A 24,128-nucleotide genomic window follows, 5' to 3' on the forward strand; every position below is an offset into this window, starting at 1 on the left:
CAGAATAAAAGGGAGGCTGAACGGTCCCCATCCTGCTTGAATTCAGTGATTATGCGAATGCAAAACAAAAACAGTATTACATTGACATGAACTATCGCTTCAAAGTTTTATCAAGTATTACTCCTGTCTCAAAATGAAATTGTACGCAACTTACCATTGTCACTGGGAAGCTGACAGCTCAGTAGAAGTGTTCTTCACCGGGCTCTCTCTGAATGTTGATAATTTTTACAATGCAAATAATATGGATGTCTTTTTGTGCTTAAACTTATTAACCACTCCCTCCATCCAACATGTGGCACGACAAGGTAGCTGTCACATTTACTTCAGCCACGTTTCCACTGAGGAGAGCAAGAGCCCCGCCCCCCATCATGCATACATTTTATACATCACCATTGAGAGCATCCTGTCCAGCTGTATCACTGTATGGTATGGTGCTAGCACTGTGTCCTGCCAAAAGACTTTGCAGCGCACCATGAGAGCAGCTGAGAAGATCATCGGTGTCCCCCCCCAACCCACTCGTGGACATTTACTACTCCCGTCTGACCCGCCAAGCCATCCGGATCGCAGGTGACCCACCCATCTCACAGCCTCTTCGGCCTGCTGCCATCGGGAAGGAGATTGCGGAGTCTCCGTGCCGGAACCAGCAGACTTAAAAACAGTTTCTTCCACCAGGCGGTCAGGAGACTCAACTGCCTCCCTGCTCTGCCCGCGCTCCCCGCCCTCTGCCTCTGCCCGACCCCTGCCTCCCGTCACAGACAATGACCCTGCCCTCATCATCTGACATCTGCGTATTGCACAATGCACTACCTCACTTTACCCACAATAGCCACAAGTGCCATTGTTTATGCTGTTTATATAGTCAAACCTCGGTTTTCGAACGTCTGTGTTCTCGACCAAAAAATTCGAATTTTTTATGCCTCCGATGACGACCGAATTTCGGTTCTCGAAACAAACTGAGCACACATGAATGCGTCACATGACTCCTCTCGCCTTCCTTACACGAGGAAGTGATGCTTCCTCGTTCAGAGTTCCATGGTGAACAGATGTGTTCAATAAATATAAATATATATATATATTTTTAAAGAGTGTGGTTTCGGTTTTTGAACAAATCGGTTTTCGAACAGCCTTCTGGAACGGATTAGGGTCGAAAACCCAGGTATAACTGTATTGTTTATATTGTCTATACCAGTGGTCCTCAACTAGAAATACTGTCGGTCCACTTTTTTTTTTAATTAGACCAAGGTCCGTTCCCATGCACGGCGGTCATGGGGAGCAGGGCTATATGCCCATTTAGTATGGTCAAGCCAAGCTCATACAAATCCTCACTCCTCACAACCAACCAATAATGGGGTGCATGAAAATAACAATTATTCACTTTGCCAGTACACAGCAAATAATGAGAGGTATTGTGTTGAGGCACAGGAACTCTTTTATTTTGTCAGGTTTTGCCTGTTTAATAATAGAAATGGCCTTTTAGGGAAGTAAGACATTTTTACTTTAACTTTGTTCAACAGTAGTTGTCTTTTTCTCTTAATTTAACAAAAGCAAAACAAAATACATTTTACATATTTTAAACATTATTTTAAATACTCAACGTGAAAACCAAAATATCCTTTTCATTTGTACAATTCCCCTTTTCACCTCCCCTCTGAAATCACTGAAAAATATATAGGAAGAGGAGTTAAGAACCATTTTAAATACTGACACAAGGGAGCACAGGAATGTGCAGTGCTGTTCTTCCACGAAAGGTGAATGCAATGTCTGAGGCATGCAAATATTATTTGAGGATGCCATTGTGATGTTAATTTACCATGTTGCGGTGTTCTGCTGTTAAACAGCTGCAAAGATCCCCGGGGAGAGGGGAGCAAAACTGCACACAATCGAAACCTCCCGCGATTCGTCTTGGGTAATTGTCTGTGTGCAGCTCTCGTGGGCTGAAGCTGTGAGCACTGTGGCGTTGCGCATGCGTCTGTTTCCTGACACAATCATCCATTTTGAATGCGTGTGTATTGGGATAGACGCGTGCAGACGCTTATGTATTAGGGATGTGAATCTCAGCACTGAGGACGATTCGATACACATCACGATCCACTGCCAGCGATGCGATACTTAAACGATACATGGAATTTTCTGGCGATACGATGCGATACGTTTCACCGTCGTCACGATGCGATACGATTCGATACACATTAAGTTCAAATCAATACGATCCGATACGATACAATGCAATTTGTTGCGATAGTGTGCAATTAAACATGATGCAAATAAGCAAAGAAAAAAAGCTTTTAAAAAGATGGAATTCAGTATGGTATTACAAAAAGGATACCACTTTATTCCTTATAAAGAGTAGAACTTGTAAAACAACTTATTTAAGCCCTTTCACAATTGGGTTTTGTGCAAAGAAAATGTAAACAATTTGGCACCTGAGACAGCTGTTGCTACAGTGTAAACACAAACAGACTATTCTCACTGAGTGTCTTATATGAAATATAATAATAATAATATATATATATGTATATGAATCTCTAGCGCAAGATGTCCACCCATCCACTGTAAGTGCAACTCTTTGCGCACTGTTCAGCGACACAGTAATCTCACTTCTCACTTTGTTGTACACATCGGGAATATGTTTGTAAGTGAACAGACCTGTCTGGTATTTTATACCTGGGTTCCAAAACGTGCACGAGCTGTCTGAAACCCTCGTTGTCCACCACGCTAAGGCTGGAGGTCTATGCATATGAAATAAGCAGTGGCCTTAGTTATAGCCATTGCGCGGTCACAGTGAGTTGCAAGGGGACTCCCAAAATAAGAGGCGATTTTTTTCTGATCCTGACCTGGTTTACCAAGAGTTTCTCCGGTGTCCGACGAGGAACTGGGCGGGGAAGCGGGAGGGAAACTTGTCGGTGATCTGGTGCCATCGGTTTAAGTGGGTCTGCATATTTGTGGTGCTGCCGTTGTATGGCTTCTTAGTGCGACATTCTTTGCAAATTACGGAGGTTTTATCAAGCTTTCCGTCTTTCTTTTCGAAGCCGTAGTATTTCCAAACATAAGATTTGAATGTTGCGGCTGCATTAAATATAGTAGTTTCCTTGCTGCTGCGTGCGCTAACTTCCATAATGTTTCGCTCGTTGTGTACTGGACTGTATGTGACGCACGGCTACCGTCCGTATTCAACACAAAACGCAAAGCAATGATGGTGCATTCATCGCGCCTAGGAAAGGGCAGATATGTGACGTTTTACATGAATAAAACGGCGATTGAATCGGATTTTACCGATACCCATCAGTGCATCGTGATGAATCGCGATTTCACCGATACCCATCAATGCATCGTGATGAATCGCGATTTCAACCGTGAATCGCGTCGTACCCAGTGAATGAGCCGATGCACTCGGATCGCGAACGTGCGCATCGATGTATCGATTAATATCGATTATTTTCCACACCCGTATTATGTATGGGCACACCTTCAGTTCAGAGGAGCCAATCAGCGCATCGTTATCGCCGACATGCCCTGCTCAGCCCGGGTATATCCAGTGAGTCAAACATTATACAGTACACACAAAGTCGCGCTGCCGCGGTCCTCTGCATTACATCTGTTCGTGCACGCAAATAATACAACGGATAATTTTAACAAGCGATCGCGGCAATGCGCAGATTATAGTCCAAAAATATAAAATGTATAACGTAAAAATCACTTGATAAATTATTATTTGATACAATTTGCCGAGGGCCCGGACAGAGGAGGTGCTATCTTGTCTTAGCTGTGTGTGTTTAATGCACAGCATATTTACACTGAGGATTGAGAGGAAGAAATTTCATTTATGCTGCATGTCATACATAAAGCATATTTGACAATAAAGATGACCTTGACCTTGACCAAATAGTACAGTTTGGTTTGGTTCACGAGATCCGCTTGGTTAGCATTTCCACCGGCGATGAATTGCTCATCGCATACATGCGCCCTAAACCAAAAGCCATTGAATCAAACAACCAGAGACAAACAAGTTAAATTGACTCCTCATTGATTGTACTCAAAAAATAGATATACAGGACATATCACTTGTAATATTTTTATATCTTACAAACCCCCATTCCAGTAAGGTTGAGACATTGCATAAAATGAGCAAATCCTTTTCAACCTATATTCCAATTATACACTACAGAGACAAGGTATTCATTGTTCAAACTGATACATTTTATTGTTTGTTTGTTTTTTCCCCAGATATTCACATATTTTGAATTTGATTTTATTGGACTTAACTGCAGCATTTGATACAGTGGATCACAGTATTCTGCTGACTCGTTTGCAGCACTTGGTGGGCATTGGCGGCAGTGCTCTGGAGTGGTTTAGGTCCTATTTAGCTGACAGAACCTTTTGTGTCAGCCTTCGCTGCTCTGAGTCATGCACTGCTCCTCTATCATGGGGTGTTCCACAGGGCTCAATTCTGGGGCCACTTAGTCCTGGTGCTGTCTTTGTCTAACTTTTTTCCTAGCCTCCTAACGTATTTTTCATGCGAAGAACTAACCATGGAATTAGTTGGCTGGTCTCTCGATGTAATCGACAAAATTTTTTCGATGAAAAGAGCGGGCAGTGGGGAGCCTGCTTGCCCTCCGGGGACACTTGCTGCCGGATACGCCCTGGAGCCATGGAGAAAGTGGAGACCGGTGTGTCTGGCAGTACTGTCCGTGGAAGACATCTACATGGTTGGCCGTTTGATAACAGGTATCCTGCTGTTTGGTGTTGGCAGCTTTCTGTTCTATCGCAAAATTCAACCGACGGGAGCGGCTCGATTGGAAGTGAAGAAGCTGCCGGTCACTCTGGATGGCTTGGCGCGAATGTCCAACACTCAGACTCAAGCGGTAACTGAGCTCAGCCGCAATATTGTTGCGGTTTTTGGAGCGACTCAGCGCGATCGACAACACCATGGAGAAGGTGGAATTCCACGATGCGAAAAGAATTTTCGGATCCGACTGATCACTGCCAGTGAGGAGATACAGACCAAGGACTCAAGGCTGTCTGGAATTGTTGGCGGCCGTCCCTCCAAAACAAACAATGCTATCTGGCCTTTCCCCTGGATGGAAGTACAGTGCACTCCGCTTAATAGAACACCGGTTAATAGAGTAATCCGCTTAATAGAGCAAAAGGCTCTGGAACAGATTTGCCTAATGCAATTTCCTATAAAGATACTCCGCTTAGTAGAACAGATCTCCGCTTAATAGAACAGGCCGTAAGCAATGAACATTGTAAACTAGTGGTTTTCGAAGTGTAGCTATCGCGATACTGTACCACTATCGCGAGAAAACGCGGTAGTTATAGCCGTATACAGTAACGGGTAGCACGCGTCACTCCACACATAGACACACGCACGTCTCAATGGCTTCAACTTCATTCAAGAGACGAGAGAGAGACGAAGTGTAGCTATCGCGAGAAAACGCGGTAGTTCTAGCCGTATACAGTAACAGGTAGCACGCGTCACTCCACACATAGACACACGCACGTCACAATGGCTTCAACTTCATTCAAGAGACGAGGGCTATCACCTGCGGATAAGAAGGACATACTCAGACGATACGATGCATTGCCGGATTCTCAGAAGGTACGCCCGCGGTTTCCAGGACTTCCCTCTTATCCAGCGCATTGAGAGGGAAGTCAACCGCAGAATTACGGACTCCTGTTTCCAGACAAAAGTAACGAAATTTTTCTTGTGATTTGAGATGTTTGACTGAAGTTGATTAAAGTTGTTGTTTGATTAAAGATATGGACGTCCACAGTCGAAATATCTCTTCTAACTCGTCAGCAGGGGGTTTTCTGCGTGCATAACTTGGTCGTCGACGTGTCTGAAGGTGTACCTAATAAAGTGTCTCCGGTTAATAGAAACCCCGCTTAGTAGAACAGAAGCGCTTCGGCCCAATGGTGTTCTATTAAGCGGAGTGCACTGTACGCGTGGAGTCTAGGGCCCCCTCCACTACCCCCGTCCTACTCGGCCATGGACTGATAAGCCGGGACTGTCTTCATGATGAGCAGACCTCGACGAAGCAGCTATGACCTGTACACGCATACACATACACAACTGGACAACCACACACGCATACACATCCTTGTTATCACCGTCTTCATCGCTCCGATTCTTTTTCCCCCGTGACGTGGTTCGATATGCGGAGCGCAACGGTGACCGTGCAGCCGGTCATTTCGGCCGCGTCGCGGTTACCCCCCCCCCCCCCTCCTTCCCATTCATCCTCCCCTCCTTATTGAATGTTATGTCTTGTGACTTGTTGTAACTGTCATATGCTTATTTATGTGCTAGGGTCTTTTTTATCCTGGACTTAAATTATCCTCGGAAGAGGATAGTTCGAGCTTGTTTTTTTTTCCCTCTCCCTACCCAGCGTTTTCCTTTCTGAAACTTGATTGTAATTTCCCCATTGCGGGACAAATAAAGGATATCTTAATCTTAAACTGGACAGTGATTTCAAACTTGATCGGAAAATTGGTGCCGTTGTTAAATCCAGCGTCTTTCACCTTAGACAGCTAGCCAAAATAAAACCTCTCCTGTCACATGAACAATTTGAGAGAGTAATTCATGCCTTTGTCACATCCCGGCTTGATTATTGCAATGCCCTTTACTTTGGAGTCTGCCAGTCCTCCATTAAGCGCCTTCAGCTGGTCCAGAATGCCGCTACTCGCCTCTTGACTGGTACTCGTAAGAGGGAGCACATAACTCCTACTATGGCATCCCTTCACTAGCTCCCCATACATTTTTGAGTTATTTTCAAGATCCTCTTAGTTTTCAAATCTCTGAATAATCTCGCGCCACCTTACCTCTCTGAGCTCATCCGCCCCTACACCCCTGCCCAGCGCCTCAGGTCTGCGGACCAGACATTATTAGAAGTACCAAGAACTAAACTGATGCTCAGAGGGGATCGAGCCTTTTCTGTTGCTGGTCCCTCTCTCTGGAATGACCTCCCACTGAACATTCGACAAGCCTCCTCACTGCCCATTTTCAAAACCCTCCTCAAAACTCACTTGTATTCTTTGGCATTCGACTCAGCATGACTTAGATTTGTTCTTGGTTTTACTGTTTGGTGCTTTCTACCGTCTTTATTACCGATTTGTCTTACGGTTTATTGTGCATCTTAAATTGCTCCATGTACAGCACTTTGTATGCAGCGATGGCTGTTTGAACGTGCTCTATAAATACAGTTGACTTGACTTGACTTGATGCCTTCGACAGGTTCCATGAAAGCTGGGAGCAACAAAATACTTTCCTGCGGAAGATGAGAATTGTAAAAAACACAGAAAAAAAACAAAAAATGCCTGTGGAATATTAAACAAGTGAATGGGTTGGGAAACAGGTAGGTTTCACAAGTTAGCATTAAAGATTTTTTTCGAATTTCATCATCAAAGTCGCCAACCTCTGTAGTAAGACGATTTATTCTAAAACCCGCCTCTCTGTGTGGCTCCCCCGCCCTTTTCATGGTGTTGTCCTCAAGCCAGCTGCTGCGTGCACCGCCCACGTCAGACAATAGTCGTTTATCTCACTTTTATTCTAAATCCCAAACACAGCTCCTGTGGACTGTAGCCAACGCCAGAACAGAGCAACAACAGCCTGATGCAAAGCGTCAGACCCCGCCCAATTGTTGCGTGCCTCCATCAAGATTCAGTCCATCAGTGCAGGGCCCTCTTTGCCACGTTCAATGTTGTTGTTGTTTTTTTTGCCTAAAACATAGTGTGCACTTATTTCATTGCGACTAACGGATAATCCCATTCACTGGAAAGGAGAAGGCGTATCATGTCATCAGGCCCTATTTTCATTCCCAGCACAAGTCTAGTGCGTACTTTTTAGCCTTGTTCATGTCGTGTATTTAGTCTTGGCCAGGTCATGTTCGTGTATGAAACTTTTTTTCCTCATGTGTTGATATCTTACTGTCATTGTTATACTATGTGGATGTGTAAAGACGACGTGTAGGATGTGTAGGACGACGTGGATGCAGGTGTGTCTGTTGACAGGTCACACTGAAGCACAGAGAAGAAAAAGGTTTCTCCCTTCTATTACTGCTTTATACTATATGCTGTTGATATGAAACGATTAACTGTTTATATGCGTGATGCCCATAAAAGTGTGATCCATTACTGTCTGATTAATGTATAGCAGGCACATTGACTAATACAAAACTATAATCATTAGTGTGTGTCATACAATTATAATTTGTTAAAGATTTGGATAATATATTGGCTAATATAAAGCTGCCCCCCTCCCTATAGAGTTACAATGCATCTTTATTTGTATAGCGCTTTCACGTCAGCTGAAGCTGTTAACAATGCGCTTTACAGAACGGTTAACATCCATCAATCCATACATTGATTTTGTGATCTGCTTATCCTCACAAGGGTCGCAGAAAAGTTAACATAAAATCAAATACAACATAACACATAACATAAAACACAGATAGTTATAACAGCTACTCCTGCAAGCACCTTGTTTTTAAATCAGTTATAGATCAAAGAAGAGAGAATCAAAGATCAGCGACATTATGCTCAAAACGTGCACGACATCCCACACGTCGGCTACAAGCTAAATTTGAAAGTAAACAAGAAACTGTAGCGTCCATTGCCGATAAAAGAAATTGCTTTACTTCTCCTGTCAATTTTAGATCAGCGTCAATTCTAAGCGTTGCATCTGCGCTCTGCGCTGACGGTCCTTTCTTCTCATCGTCGGCTCCACCAGTCATCCATCGAGCCGCACTAACTCAGACTGTCCAACAGCGTCGACATCTCCGCTGAACAAAAAGGGGCTGGAAAAAATGCTGCCCATTATAGGCGCAAAAAAATCCCACAAATGCCCGCTGTCAAGCGGCGACAGTCAAATAGCGGCATTATTCCCCCCCATTAAAATCAATCCTGGTGCATGCGTGCTGCCGAGACATGCAACCATCAAGCAAAAGTTCTTCGACGAATGTCGTGGCCACAACGCTGAAAACAGTTCACAACGGGTCCACACGAAGGACAAAAAAACACCATATGACAAAACAAAAGACAAAAACAACCAAGAAAGCAGAGCTCTTGAAGAGCTTTTGCAGACGGCTGACAATTTCAGGCGCCATCTTTAAGTTTGCTTTGTAATTGTCAGGCTAACTCTGATATGAAATAGATCTTTCACATCCTTATTTCAGTAAATTCTGCAGTACTACAGTCCTGTGTAAAAGTCGATGGCCATAATTTAATTTGTCATTTTCGTCATGGTCGATTGAACATGCATAACTAAAATTGCCTGTCAATGCCAATCTGTTAACTGACGCAAAAGAATATCATGGAGCACCAAATTTGTGTTGTTTATTTACCAGTCAAGTTTCTTGATGGACGTGGGTACTGAATATGGAAAAGGTTCCATTTTGGAGGAGGACTGTCCTTATACACTCATTCAACAGTTGAATTTAAAGTATTGTGTCATGCAGTATTTATAAAATTGAACCGTTAGCATTTTTGCACAAGTGTCTGACTTATATCCCTTTCTCCGATGCCATTTTAGCTTTCACGACCTTATGCAATATTTGCATGATGCTTTCCTTGTTGTTAGCGACATTATAAGATGTCAAACAGAGCAGAGAGTCAAAATTCTCCTCTGAGTAGGTGAGATTGTTGGTGGTGAAGGGAGAGTTGCTGCTGGACACGTCCACCGCTCCAGCTTTTATTTCCGCCTTAGTTTTGCGCTCCACACCTGTGAAGTCAAAATAAGGATAATCATTGTTTGTGATGTAATACAACAGACTTATGAAATACTGTGTATGCTTTCGATTGATCCAAAGGGTCAGTACTACCGCTTAAAAAAAACAAAAAAAAACACTCCAACAAAATATATCAATTAACATCTATGAGTGAGGAGGCAAAAATGAGTCTCAATGCAAAACATAATTTTATGGAAAATTTAACAGACAAGACAAATGTATTATTATTATTATTAAAAGTGCAATATAACCCATATACCGGTAGTTTTGCAGGCGATGCCCACATACCACAAATCCCCTTTTTCTGGATTCCCAGCAAGTTTTATTTTTTTCCCAGTGTCCTCGTGACTATTATATTATATTACTATATAGCGTGTACTGTATGCGAAAACAAGTCGAACTCGCTCAGGGAGCATTCGGGTGACTTATGATGAAAAACAGACTTTTTTTAAGGGTGTGTTCACACCCTAAAGCCAAATATCCCTAACTTTGTGTGAGTAACGTATATGTGTGGTATAAACCGGGAGTGTCACACTCCTTTTCATAAGGCTGTTATGACTGTCAATCCAAATAAATGTATGACCGCCTCATTCTACATATCTGTAAATAAATAACTATTTTGTCAGGAAACGCAACAACAACAACAACAACAAATATTGACATCAAAGTTACTTTTTTGCATGATATTTACTTTTCAGAAAAGCTTGTTTTCTCTGCTTTTTGGTCAGAGGCTAGTGTGACTGGTCAAACGAACCCATGTTCCACTGCTGATTACGATGGAATTGGAAAAGCTGGAAACTAACTTTTTATTTATTTTTTATTTGTTGAATGAAAGAAGAAGTATTTTTCTTTTGGTAGGTTCGGTGCTTATATTGTCACAGAACACAATATTCTGTGGGCCTTGATATATCAGTCAAAATGCTCTAAAATAGTTGGCAATATGGAAAAATCTACTTTGAAAACAGTCAGCAGTGAATGGGTTAGGAGTCAGTCACTCTTGCAGGATGGCACATGCCTATGTTTAATGTCAGAATGGTCACACAAATGTTCTGCAACAATTTAACTGGTTGCAAACAGTTTTTCTTGCCAAAACTCTGATTGTCATTCGATTAATGATGAGGAGTTCCAATGATCATTTTTGACCACGAGTTAATTCTGGACTAAATAGCAAATAATCATTCACTTTTGCTGACATAATATACCTGGTTGTTTGAACTGTTTGAATGAAATATTGACAAGTGGAAAGTGAATCACAATCGGTGCCTTGGGATTGTCCATATCTTCAAAGATATAAACCTCCCTCTGAGGTAATTCTTCCAGACTGGTAAAATCGACATCGGGGAAGGGGATGTCATGGTCTTTACAGTAATCTGCTGTCAACTTTAGTTCCTGTTAACATGAGAGTAAGACGATACGAATGGAGTATTGCAGTCACTTTCAAACTCATCAGCTATCCAGAGGTTCACTTTTACCTTGAAGATGTTGTCTGGGTTCCAGGAATAGTCAAGGGAAATAATAATATCCACTTCTCTCTCTGGACGTAGGACAGGGACACAGCCAACATTTATGTGATGACCAGAATCAATTAATTGTAGAATGGCATCACTGGGTGTCAATAAGTTTGGAAAGGCATCAATGTGTGTTTCTGGGAAAAGAATAAATAGAGTCAATATGTAACAATAAATGTAATAGATGTAATGTACATAGTCAAACAAATCAGCACAGGAATGTGTACAAAACTGGCAACTTCATGAGATGGTAACTAACGGGAACACCACAGGGTCAAAGGGGTATGCAGTGCATCCACAAAGTATCACAGTGTTACACTTTCTGCATTATTCCACAATGGGTCAAGTCTATTGACACTATGAAAAAAAGTATTTACCGGTACTGTAAAATAAAACAAAAATATACAATTTCACATCTTTGTACTGTAAGTATCACAGCCTTTGTTCAATATCATGGTTGATTCTCCTTTGACAGAAATTAAACCCTTGAGACTTTTACAAGAAGATGCCAGAAGCTTTCCACGCAGATGAAAAACGGAATGTACTTGACACTAAAGACCACATCTTAAGCCAGGGGCGCGAACAAGTCTGGAGACGCATTGCATTGTTGTCAAATCTTTTGTGTGAGACGTAAAACTGACACAAGTAAGTAGTGTCAGTATTAATACATAAAGAGCAATGTTACCAACTTGGCAAGAGCGCATGCTAATGTACTGCATTTGATGATCTGGTGAAAACATATAGGGTTTCAACCGGTACAAAGGTAGCCTGTCACAATATTGTTTTCTTGCGTCAAGTGATCCCACCAAAGAAGAAATCCCTCACCACCCAAATTAATAAACACAAGTCCAAAGCACTTTCAAAACAAAACATGAAGAAACAAAATGACCAATTGTGAGCTTGTGTGAAAGAAAAGTCACTTGGGGGATCGAAGCTTTAAAATACTTGGGACTCTAAAATCAGCGTTGCCTACAACTTCAGGATTTTCTAAACAACACGAGACCTTTTATCATATTTTCTGCACTATAATGCGCTTCGGATTGTCATGCTTGCCTTCAATGAATGGCCTATTTTAAAACTGTTTTCATATATAGGGCGGACTGCATTATAAGTCACATAGAATAGAAGCTGTAATAGTGGCTGCAATTACGCTATGCATTCACGAGATGGAGCATCACAAATGCTGGCTTTTGAACTTTATGTCCAAAACAGTCCGGATCGTTCTTTTCCTCTTTGGCCGGGAGGATTTCCAAAACAATTTGAAGTGTGGACTCATCAGACCACAAAACGCTTTTTCACTTTGCATTCGTCCATCTTAGATGAGCTTGGGCCCAGAGAAGCCGCCAGCATTTCTGTTTATCTTTGATAAAATGTCTTCTGCTTTGCATAGTAGAGTTTTAAGCTGCATTTATGAATGTCATGCCAAACTGTATTTTTGACATTATTTTCTGAAGTGTTTTCGAGCCCATGTGGTGATATCAGGGGGCCGGGGGGGGGGGGGGGGGGGGGGGGGTCTGGGAAGTGTTTCATTGCAAAAATTTTTCAGAAAAGAACAGTACACAGTTCAATAGAATATATATATAGAATAAATATATAGCATTAGCAATATATTTGTAGAATAAATATTGGTTGAACATGAATTGCAAATCATTAAGATTAAGATTAAGATTAAGATATCCTTTATTTGTTCCTCAATGGGGAAAATACAATCAGAATTCAGAAAGGAAAACGCTGGGAAGGAGAGGGGGAAAAAAACCACGCTCGAACTATACTCTTCTGAAGATAATTTAAGTCTAGGATAAAAAAAAGACCCAAGCACATAAATAAGCATATGACAGTTACAACAAGTCACAAGACATAACATGTAATGAGAGGGAAATATATTCTATTCTGTTTTTATTAATAGAAACACAACGTTGCAACTTCATTGGGATTGTGTTTGTATTTTTTTTCATCAGATTTTTTTTTCAAATACATTTAGAATTTGATGCCTGAAACACATGCCAAAAAAGCTGGCACAGGATCAACAAAAGATGAGGAAAGTTGAGGATTGCTGGGGTGTGGGGGTGGGGGAAACGTGATCAAAACATTCTACAGGTGAACAAGTTCTTTGGAAACGGGTGAGTCTCATGATTGATTACAAAAAGGAACATTCCCCAAGAAAGGCTCAGTTGTTCACAAACAAGGCTGGGGTCACGTTCACCGCTTGGTCAACACAATTAGTTAAATCACAATGTTTCTCAATGTACTATTGCAAAGCATTTTTGAGATTCCATCATTTACCATCCATAATACCATCACAAGAGTCAGAGAATACCTCAGGCAACATTGTTTTTATAACAGGCATTATTGTGTAAAGGATATTGCCACACTTGCTCAAAAACACTTGAGAAAACCACTTTCGGTTTACTCAGTTCATCGCTATACCTACAAATGCGAGTTGATACTCTTTCATGTAAAACGCAAGCTATACATCAACACCCACAAGTGCTGCTGATATTGCTCATGGGAAAAGGGGTGACATAAAGCGTAAAAATATGCTGTGGTCTGATGAGTCCACACTTTTTTGGAAATCAAGGACATTGTGTCCTCTGGGCCAAAGAGGAAAAGGATCAAATGGGTTTGATTTCAGCGCACCGTTCAAAAGGCAGCATTTGTGATGGTGGTGGTGGTGGTGGGGGGGGGGGGGGGTGGTGGCCATGGCTTGGCAAACTCGCTCATATGCGAGGGCACCATTATTGTTGAAAAGGACGTGCAGGATTTTGAAGCACCATATGCTCGATTCAAATAACTAATAATTCAACAAGACAAGCCACATTCTGCATGTCACAACAGTTTGGCTTCATCGTAAAAGAATGTGAGCACTAGACTTGCCTGCAAGCAATATAAACCTTTCGTCAATGAAAAATGCGTGCCGCATTATAAAGTGCAACATTTAACAGCGGAGCGTGCTGTTCAAAGAAAAGATCATATAAGGGAGTGGCACTGCTTTTTTTGACGTGTTGCAGCCATCAAATTCAAAATGAATTCATACTTACAAAAAACAAAAAAAATAAGTGTTGTTTTTGCTTCATCTTTTTGCTTGTCCCAAAAACAGAAACAACCAGAAGCAAACTCTCTTCTCAAAGAAATTATTTTCCATTCCACAATGATGAGTATTATATCTAGAAAACATTGAGCGCATACCTTTCCAGGCTTTGAAGTTGCTATTTGCATTGTAGTTTGAGTGCAGAAGGAGACCATTCATGAAATTGTGTACTTTAGAACGAATTGGACGATTCCTCAAGAAATCATTGATGATTCCAGAGACATCAGTGAATGTCTCTATGAGCTTTGTATCAAGAGTTGAAGGCTCATCATCAGCATCTGTCAAAAGGAGGAAAACAGAAACACTTCATTATCCCACGGGTCATTAATATTAAATCATCAACTTCCAAGTGTACCCAAAGTAATTAATATTGGTTTAAGGTTGTTATTCAATTTGAGCTGTCAAAGAAAATGGAGCAACACTTTGGGATGAATGATGAAATCAACAAAAATCACAGTGGATGTAGGAGGTTATTTCGTGGTTAATTGCCTCTGGTGAGACACGATTGCGAGAACTGCAAGTTCTTACTTGTATTACATACCTGGATCAAATTTCTTTCACAATATATTACTGCATGTGGTTGTGTTGGCTTTCTATGCTCAAGCCGTTGCTGTAATCACTCTGAAGTGTTCCAATCTGTCCATTCATCAATTTTCTGAACAGCTTTATTCTCACAAGGGTCGCTGGGCATGCTGGAGCATATCGCAGCTGTAGGCAGTAGGCGGGTGACAACTGGTTGCCAGGCAATCACAGGGCACACAGAGACGAACAACCATCTGCGACCACGCTCACACTCACACCTTGGGACAATTTCGAGTGTTCTGTTAATCTGCCATGCATGTTTTTGGAATGTCGGAGAAAACCCACGCAAGCTAGGGGAGAACAAGCAAACTCCACACAGGAGTGTGAGATCCGACGCGCTAACCAGTCAAGCACCGGGCCGCCTCTTCCTATCTAGGCATTCATCCATCCATTTTCTAATCCGCATATCCTCTCTAATTGAACATTATTTGAGAGTCCTTTTTTCAGTTCCTGACTGTCTGTATAGCATTCAGACAATATTTGTCTTCATTCTAAATTATGAATGTTGACAATGACCCGTGCACACAAAAAAAAATGAAGCAGTACACTGTAGTTCTAGCAGGTGTAACTATGACAAAATTTAGCAGATTCTGTGTGATAGAACATCAAAATGTGGGATGAGCGGTTCAATGCCAAAAAAAAAAAACACTCACAACCGTAATGGCGACAACCCGTATATCAAATGAATGGATGGATAGATTGATAAATTAAAAAGCAAATCAAATGAACATATTCTTATTATATTCTCAAACTACATTTCTTACCAGTAGCTTTACCTATGCTTTTGATATTTGGCCCAAGTCGGGAGTCAGACTCAGCATCCGAACCAGTGGCGAGCATGAATAACTGAGTCAGGTTGACCGAAAAGCAACTGCTCCATATTCCTAATTGAAAAGAAAAAATGTGGACTTTTAATTGCTTCTCGATTACCATATGAGTATGAACATTAAATAAATATGTGAATGCTCTTACCAATCAGGTATGGGATGCGCACTTCTGGGAGTTTTTTGATGAGATGACCAAGGAAGAACTGACTGCCAAAGTCTTCAGCTCGCACAAAAGTCCCGTACTTTTGAAAGCCAACTTCATAGGGGGTGAACTCGCACCACTCTGGTCATTGATAATATAGAGTAACAAAACATAAATGTTCTTCGTGTGAACTGCATTTATGCTGCCAATTTATCACTTTTGGATTGGATTTCACTCAGCTTGAACAAAAACTAAAGGATATGTACAATACCTGGACAGTGTCAAACTAATGCGACACTGACTGATATTTACCAGCTTCTGAATCAAAGCCTCCCTTCTCCTTCATATTGACCCCAGTGTATATGGGCAAAGGGTTTTGGCCTTCATTTATTGTCTTCTGCTGCTCAGAGAGGGTACTGGTAATTTTCTGCAAGGGTCGACACATATTGATTGTCCTCTTGAAAGAAAAATAGCGTGGGAAAAAAATATGACTGAAGTGTGGAGCTACTTACTGACCTTCCCAAAAGCAATTTGCTCATAAATGAGCCCAGCCATATCCGTAAGTGACACAATGTGCCCTTGATTAATTTTTTCTTGTAGTTCTTCACTATAATATTCTCTTTTCTCTGCGGAGAAAATACTCAGGACACTCTTACATAGCTCTTTCCTTAGGTCAGCGATGGTACTATCCATGCTGTTCTGTGACCAATTTGCTTCTTGGGACAAGGCAGTCATAGCCCTGTTCACAATAACAAGATGAATACCATTAAAAGGCCGAAATTAATGGTGTGCATGTTTTCCAGTTAACGCCGATGTGACACTGTCATCAAATTCCATCAAATTCCTTATGTCTTATTAAAAAAAAACACAACAACAACAAAAAGCCTTTGAATATACATTATTAAACCACAACATAAATTCAATTAATCTTTTTCATCACGAAAACAATAAACTCATCAGGTTGATCCAGATACTCCAGTGATATAAGAAACCACATCCAGGAATTGCATTTCCTTCAGGCCCTTCAAACTACCAAGTAGGCCTGTCATTGCTCTCGATCCTCCCCCTGAACCCACCAAGGCTATAGTTGGCACCTAAAAAAAATCCAAAGACTAGTGAAATGAAGACAACAACTTGTTTTGAAAGCTGCATATTGAGTTGTGCTCTGGATCAATATTGTGTTAAGTAAAAGTATTTTACTAGTGAGGATAAAGTGGCTCGGAAAATGAATGAATGAATAAAAGTATTTTACTCCTTTCCAATGACTCTTAAAATCATTGAGAGTAAGCAAATAATTTTCAAAATGACTTGATCAAAGAAAACCATGTGATATCATCGCAAATGTGATGAAGGCAGTGATATGGTATGGACATGTATGGCTGCTAATGGGACAGATTCACTGCTAACTGTCAGCATCACAAAACTTCAAACCCAAACTACAAGTTTTCACGTTCGAAGTAATCTCCTTAGAGTCTGAAGGTGTTTTTACACGACACTTGCTCTTTGTAAAAAGGTTTGTGGGGCAGCGCACAAGGACTGTGGTGCACCGCTGCAAGCTTACCCATATTTGGCTGGGTTGATGTAGCAGCCAACCAGAAAGAAAACAGGGAGGCTTTTTCTGCTGGTTAAGATGACCAGTAGACTGTGGCTCGGCAAAATGTGATTGTTGCAAAGCAAAAACACCAACAAAAAAAAATACCTGGCTTTTCTCATTTTAAGGAACAGACCCCTTGTCTGCGAAGGTTTTGCTTAACCAGTGGCTGGCTAGCTTTTGTAACGAGCATGGACTGTAATTCGTAGATATTTGGCCCTCCTTTTGGGGCAGGCCCGACCTACTGAGTTTAGATGGCCTTCAGCCTAACTGGGAAGGTGTCATCAGTCTTTAAAGAATGATTTAGCTGCCAACACAACCACCATCGGTCACCAGACTGACTGGCGATGTGTAAACTTTTTTGGATGGAGGACGAATTCTCCTCTTGCAGCAAAGTGAAGTCCGTCACTCCTGAAAACAAACACGGCGAACACGCACGAGACAAATGGAGCGTCGTGATATTACACATTCGGTCTGAAGGAGTGTGTATTGGGGGATTTTTGTCAGTCGTTAATGCAGTGGTTCTCAAATAGTGGGGCGGGCATGTTTCCCGAGGCGCGTTTGGCCTTGGGAAACTTGCTTTTTTATTTTGATTTTTTTATTCATTCATTCATTCATTCATCTTCCGTACCGCTTGATCCTCACTAGGGTCGCGGGGGGTGCTGGAGCCCATCCCAGCCGTCTCCGGGCAGTAGGCGGGGGACACCCTGAATCGGTTGCCAGCCAATCGCAGGGCACACATAGACGAACAACCATCCACGCGCACACTCACACCTAGGGACAATTTAGAGTGTTCAATCAGCCTGCCATGCATATTTTTGGAATGTGGGAGGAAACCGGAGCACCCGGAGAAAACCCACACAGGGCCCGGGGAGAACATGCAAACTCCACACAGGGAGGCCGGAGCTGGAATCGAACCCGGTACCTCTGCACTGTGAAGCCGACGTGCTAACCACTGGACTACCGGGCCGCCTTGATTTTTTTATTCGTTTTTTTTTTGGTGCACAATTAAGGTTTGATTGCATTCATTTCGTTTAGACTTGTAATGACAGGTATTTCAACACCAGGTGGCACAGTTACTTCAAGTTGCAGAGCAAAGAGAGGGAGGTGAAGAGGAAGAAAGAGGGAGAGAGTAATGACCATGGAAAGGAAAGTGATATGTATCTGATTAAACGAAGCGGGTAACAAAGTACGAAACATTCAGGAGACGCCTGGAGTCGGAAAGACTCAAATCTACGAAACTTTGAGAAACAAGGAAGCGAGTCTTACTCAGTCCGATTCTGGCAATTTCCATGTTCGGAGTGAATTGCTCGTGGCTCGAGTAAATTAACATTTCCTAGAATGGTTTGATTGTTATCATGTTAAAAACTTTCCGCAAACTGGACCGCTAATAAGAGTTGGAGATCAGTCAAATGTGTTGAGTGTGAACAACAGTGGGCTCAGTACACATCCTTGAGGAGAACCGGTCCTGAGGGTGATGGTGGAGGAGAATGTTACATTATTACTGCCATACAAAGACATTGTGCTATCTTTGTTTTCTATTTCTAACTTGTGGCCCGGCCCTCCACAATATTTTCTGCTTCTCATTTGGCCCCCCTGGGAAAATAATTGCCCACCCCTGGCCTAGAGTATGAGTAGGAAGTGTTGACACGAAGTAGAGAGAGAGAGAGAGAGAGAGAGAGAGAGAGAGAGAGAGAGAGAGAGAGAGAGAGAGAGAGAGGAGAGAGACGGTCTACCGAAAGCAAAGATGAGAAAAATATGACGAAACGTATGTAGCGCTTGGCTTCACTGTGACTACGGTGGGAGGAAAGACAGTGGACAGCATGAAGCAAAATGAATTAAGGCGTCACTTAAAGACATTACACCCCAATTCCGTTGATAGTTGTTTTTTTCAGCGAAAACGTGCCGAATATTACCAACAATCATCCCATTTTGTGACTGATACTTGTATTAATCCAGACATCATCTTTGATTTAAAAAAATCTGCACAAATTATTTTATATATTTTTGTTTTGCAGATTAAAGATTTTTTAAGATTGTGCTCCTGAGTTCATGTTGGTGATCAGTTTGAATGCATTGTTATTTATTGATTTTATCTACCGGTAATTTTATTTTTCAGTATCGTATGGTTTGACATGTTAAATATTTATAGTTAAATTAAGAATTTAATTTTACTTTTGAATTTCAGACGCACTTTAACTCTTTTCTGTTACAGTTAATAAAGCCATTCTTGTTTGTAAATTGGTCCATATTTATTTTTTTATTCTGTTAATAAGGATACAGTGTTATGCAGAGGTGTACTTACAACAATTTTATAGACAAATGATACTACAGGTAATTATCAGCGGGGGGGGTGGGGGGGCGAGATGTTTTCTTCTCCTTAGGGGGAGGCATGACAGAAAATAATTGAGAACCACTGCGTTAATGGAATGGCATCTGTAGGCACTTGACGCGGTTAGGACAGGACGGATGAAAACCCACGTCTGTCCTTACTTAGTCGGTCCTTTTCAAAAAACTTCTCGTCCACTGTCCTCTGTCCCCAAAGTGGGCGTCTCTCCGGGATGGATGGATGGACCATTATGTCCCAGGCACGGAATACCCATCTCTGATTATCACCGCACAACAATCCCACCTAGAGTTATTATTGAGCGTTCCATGCATGTCTTTGGAATGTGTGAGGAAACCCACACAGGCACGGGGAGAACATGAAAACGCCACACACGAAGTCCAGAACTCGGATATGAAACCGGTACGTCAAAACAAACCATGCCTTCAAAGTTGTTTATTTGCTGTGAGGTGACATCACTCCTGGTGGTGAACAGGCTCATTCGCTGGTACTTCTTTCACGTCTGCTTTCACTTCTATCATAATTGTTACGTTTAATTTACTTTCAATAAACCAATTGCCATTTGACCCCTAGTGTAAAAATGAGACTTATAAGCTTCACTGAGCCAAGTCACCGGTAGTCCAGTGGTTAGCACGTCGGCTTCACAGTGCAGAGGTACCGGGTTCGATTCCAGCTTCGGCCTCCCTGTGTGGAGTTTGCATGTTCTCCCCGGGCCTGCGTGGGTTTTCTCCGGGTGCTCCGGTTTCCTCCCACATTCCAAAAACATGCGTGGCAGGCTGATTGAACACTCTAAATTGTCCCTAGGTGTGAGTGTGAGTGCGAATGGTTGTTCGTTTCTGTGTGCCCTGCGATTGGCTGGCAACCGATTCAGGGTGTCCCCCGCCTACTGCCCGAAGACAGCTGGGATAGGCTCCAGCACCCCCCGCGACCCTAGTGGGGATCAAGCGGCTCGGAAGATGAATGAATGAATGAATGAGCCAAGTCAGGTATTTTAAGGAGGATGGAACAAAAAAGATTGTGTTGTATGGCTTGACCGACATGTGTGAGAATACATTCACTGTCATGAACAACAAAGCCCGTCACAGATCCAAGTTAACTGACCAACACCTCAGATCCATCCTGAGAATTGACACAACAAACCTAACTCCAAACTTTGATGCACTGAAAAAAAAGACTGGCCCACTAAACTGCTCCCACGAAAATTGGTGAGTTTTTCTGCTGTGTTATAGAAAGAAAAAAACATATAGAAAGTTTAGAAAATTCTCTTTTAGTTGAGCGCCCATTTATGCACAGCAGTGAAACAGAAAATGAGCAGTGCTGAAATGTTTGAAATGGTGTATTCGCACCCTGCCCACCACCTTTTCCAGCTAGTCCCCTCAGGCAGGCGCTACCTATCCATGCACACCAAATCCAGTACACACTTAAACAGCTTCTTCCATCTAGCCATAAACCGATTAAAAGCAGATGCACTCTCCAGATTTGATAGATCATTGTATATGTGCAGTTTTCTTCCATCCACAGGTTTTCCTCCCAGGATCGTGCCAAGCAGTGTGTAAACGCCGCATCCCCCATATTCATTGATACAACCGTACTGCCTGGATGAGAGCTATTCTGCAGATTTGCATGGCACAGTTCTCAATGCACGCTGTTAGTAAATCGGGTGGTCCATTTATTTGTGTCTGCTTACTGTGCTATGAGGTTTGCACACTACACCCAAAGCTTTAATGTATGCGGCCCAAACACCCGATCCAAACGTTTTTGGCTCAAATTGTAGAACGATCGTGGCCTGTTAAGTCTACTCTAAAGGTTTGCTCACATCTGCTTCAGAATCAAAATGTAATTGTTTCACACCTGATCTGGTGATGGTGGCGAGTCCAGGCCAAAGAGCTTTTGTATTTTCTGCCCAACAATGAGCTTTCTCTTCTTCAAATATTCTTTCTCTTGTTGTGGAATGTCAAAATCAAGCCGAATTGCAACGCCGTCATCGATGCTGCAGATTTTCAAGGAGCAGAAGTCACATTTGAATTTGTACGGTACAGCACACAGAAGAATGTCCTTATTGTCAAAACAGATATAACACAAATTAAGTTTTGATTTTAACCCTTTGAGGGACCGTGGTTACAGCAGTGGACAGTTTATCATGTTATCAGGTTACAGGGTGCATGAAAGGGTTAAGCATGACAGTGAAAAGGACTATGTTTACCATTCATGGGTCTCAACATTCAAATCCACTGTGTCCTGTGACAAAGAAAAACACATCACTTTAAAACTCAGAACGGGAATATTAAAATTATGAATCAATTGATTTTTGCTGGTTTGCCCTGTTATCCACACGTCTCCAGAGATTTTCATCAAAAACGAAAGTTTCTGAAAACTTTTTTTTGCAGCAGCAGCAAATGAAGTATTGTGGCTGGATTTTTTTTCAGGAAGTGATGGAAATATATACTGTATATATTTTTAAAAAGCCCGGCTTTGTGTAGACAAGGCATTGGTTTGTAGTTGAATCATTGAGCTAATGGCGACAGTTGGAAATTATCAGGAGAAAGAACATATCAATGTAATTAATGAACGGAATTATGGAAATTGAAGAAAAGCTTTACAAAGGCAGAATACACTACAGTGTATGCTCTGTGTAGAAAGCAAGCGGTTTAGACCACTGCTGTCTGGATGCAAATTATTTCACTTTTCTTTACCAACTATATATTTTTATTGTGCATTTCATATTATGCTTCCTTTTTGTTAAAAAAAAATAAGTGGTAGTTGAATGTTCTGTTTGTACATCAGAAGTTCACACAAGTGAAACCAATAAAATAAAAGCTTTGCGATGTAAGCAGGACTAAAGGAAGTTCTTTTTTTAAGATGTAAATGTAAAAAAAATATTCTTAGCAAAAGACATGCCTGGCAAACTGCAAGCGAAATAAAGGGAAATGATAAATAAACAAAAAATGGCCTAATATTACCTGATCAATGACAAGAGAAACTTTGCTTCTGTGTTCAGGTGGTAGTGGCTGAAGCCTTGTAGAACTTAATTTGATATCATCAGCAGAGGACTTTAAGACAAAAAGGTACAGTGGAACTTCATTCGGTCACTTTACTTTTGCAGTCTATGACCAAATAGAACCACAACACTTTTTAGTTAAGACTGCACACTTGTTCAATGTACGGTAATAAAAAATATCAAATAATACAATTGACAGCTTTTCTCTTCAAAATTAAACAGGATTATGTTTTGAATAAAACCTACCCATCAAGAGAAAGTTGCACAAAAACAAACCAGACCCACAGAGGCGCAGAAATGTTATTGACAGCAACTCACTGAAATGCCAATTTCAGTCTCCAAGTCTCTGTTGATGAAGAAACGTAGCTTGGTGCTTTCCTTTGCCAGTAAAGCCTGACTTTCAGGACGGGCGCCCCGAAGTTTCATCACTTTATCCCGAAAATCTATGGAAAACAAAGTATTGACTCATTAAATCTCTTCATTGCTTGCAATAGTTTGATATTTCACAAACAATTCTCGCATCCAGCAGTATACATATTGTTACTAATAATAACGGTCCTCACCATTGTATATAAAAACAAGTTTTAATATCTGTAAGGCCTCAATACAAATTTGATCAATGCAATATGATCATGAGTCTTAAATATCCATCCATCCATTATCCAAAGCACCAAACGAGGGTCGGGGGCATTCTGTCTTTGAAGAATAGGCGGGGGACACCCTGAACTGGTTGCCAGCCAATCGCAGGGCACATGGAGACTAAGGGTGTGGAAAATAATCGATATTAATCGATACATCGATGCGCAAGTGCGCGATGCGAGTGCATCGGCTCATTCACTGGGTACGACGCGATTGACCGGTGAAATCGAGATTCATACGATGCATTGGTGGGTATCGGTAAAATCCGATTCAAGCGCCGTTTTATTCATGTTAAACGTCACCTTTCTGCCCTTTCCTAGGCGCGATGAATGCACCATCATTGTTTTGCGTTTTGTGTTGAATACGGACGGTAGCCGTGCGTCACATACAGTCCAGTACACAACTAGCGAAACACTATGGAAGTTCGCGCAACCAGCAGCGAGGAAACTACTGTAATTAATGCTCCCGCAACATTCAGATCTTATGTTTGGAAATACTAAGGCTTCGAAAAGAAAGATGGAAAGAATGATAAAAGCTCCGTAATTTGCAAAGAATGTCGCACGACGAACCCATAACACGGCAGCACCACAAATATGCAGACCACTTAAAACGATGGCACCACATCACCGAGAAGTTTCCCGCCCCCTCCCCCGCCTCCCCGTCCAGTTCCTCGTTGGACACCGG

General features: G+C 41.8%; 1 protein-coding gene and 1 long non-coding RNA gene across 4 annotated transcripts in view; both read right to left on the minus strand.

Moving 5' to 3' along the window:
• Nucleotides 1-4,175: 4,175 nt before the first annotated feature.
• Nucleotides 4,176-8,559, minus strand: LOC127610745 (uncharacterized). Its single transcript, XR_007965017.1, has 2 exons — nucleotides 7,230-8,559; nucleotides 4,176-4,257 (listed from the first exon to the last, which is right to left on the minus strand). It is a non-coding gene; the product is annotated as an uncharacterized LOC127610745 (long non-coding RNA).
• A 325-nt stretch (nucleotides 8,560-8,884) lies between these two features.
• pla2g4f.1 (phospholipase A2, group IVF, tandem duplicate 1) overlaps nucleotides 8,885-24,128 on the minus strand; it is a 31,995-nt gene continuing 16,751 nt past the window's right edge. For 2 of the 3 annotated variants that reach the window (XM_052081028.1, XM_052081027.1), the window contains exons 13-25: nucleotides 23,124-23,248; nucleotides 22,768-22,857; nucleotides 22,011-22,045; nucleotides 21,659-21,797; nucleotides 16,827-16,963; nucleotides 16,386-16,608; nucleotides 16,182-16,296; nucleotides 15,873-16,010; nucleotides 15,677-15,784; nucleotides 14,417-14,596; nucleotides 11,195-11,367; nucleotides 10,925-11,111; nucleotides 8,886-9,715 (exon numbers count right to left, since the gene is read on the minus strand). In XM_052081028.1, coding sequence (XP_051936988.1) covers nucleotides 9,498-9,715; nucleotides 10,925-11,111; nucleotides 11,195-11,367; nucleotides 14,417-14,596; nucleotides 15,677-15,784; nucleotides 15,873-16,010; nucleotides 16,182-16,296; nucleotides 16,386-16,608; nucleotides 16,827-16,963; nucleotides 21,659-21,797; nucleotides 22,011-22,045; nucleotides 22,768-22,857; nucleotides 23,124-23,248 — 1,868 coding nt within the window. In that variant the 3' untranslated portion in view covers nucleotides 8,886-9,497. Of the gene's footprint in view, nucleotides 9,716-10,924; nucleotides 11,112-11,194; nucleotides 11,368-14,416; nucleotides 14,597-15,676; nucleotides 15,785-15,872; nucleotides 16,011-16,181; nucleotides 16,297-16,385; nucleotides 16,609-16,826; nucleotides 16,964-21,658; nucleotides 21,798-22,010; nucleotides 22,046-22,767; nucleotides 22,858-23,123; nucleotides 23,249-24,128 lie in introns of all 3 variants that reach the window. The other variant, XM_052081030.1, reaches the window with a different exon arrangement.

The sequence above is a fragment of the Hippocampus zosterae genome, chromosome 11 (assembly GCF_025434085.1).
Source record: "Hippocampus zosterae strain Florida chromosome 11, ASM2543408v3, whole genome shotgun sequence".
NCBI classification, from domain to species: domain Eukaryota; kingdom Metazoa; phylum Chordata; class Actinopteri; order Syngnathiformes; family Syngnathidae; genus Hippocampus; species Hippocampus zosterae.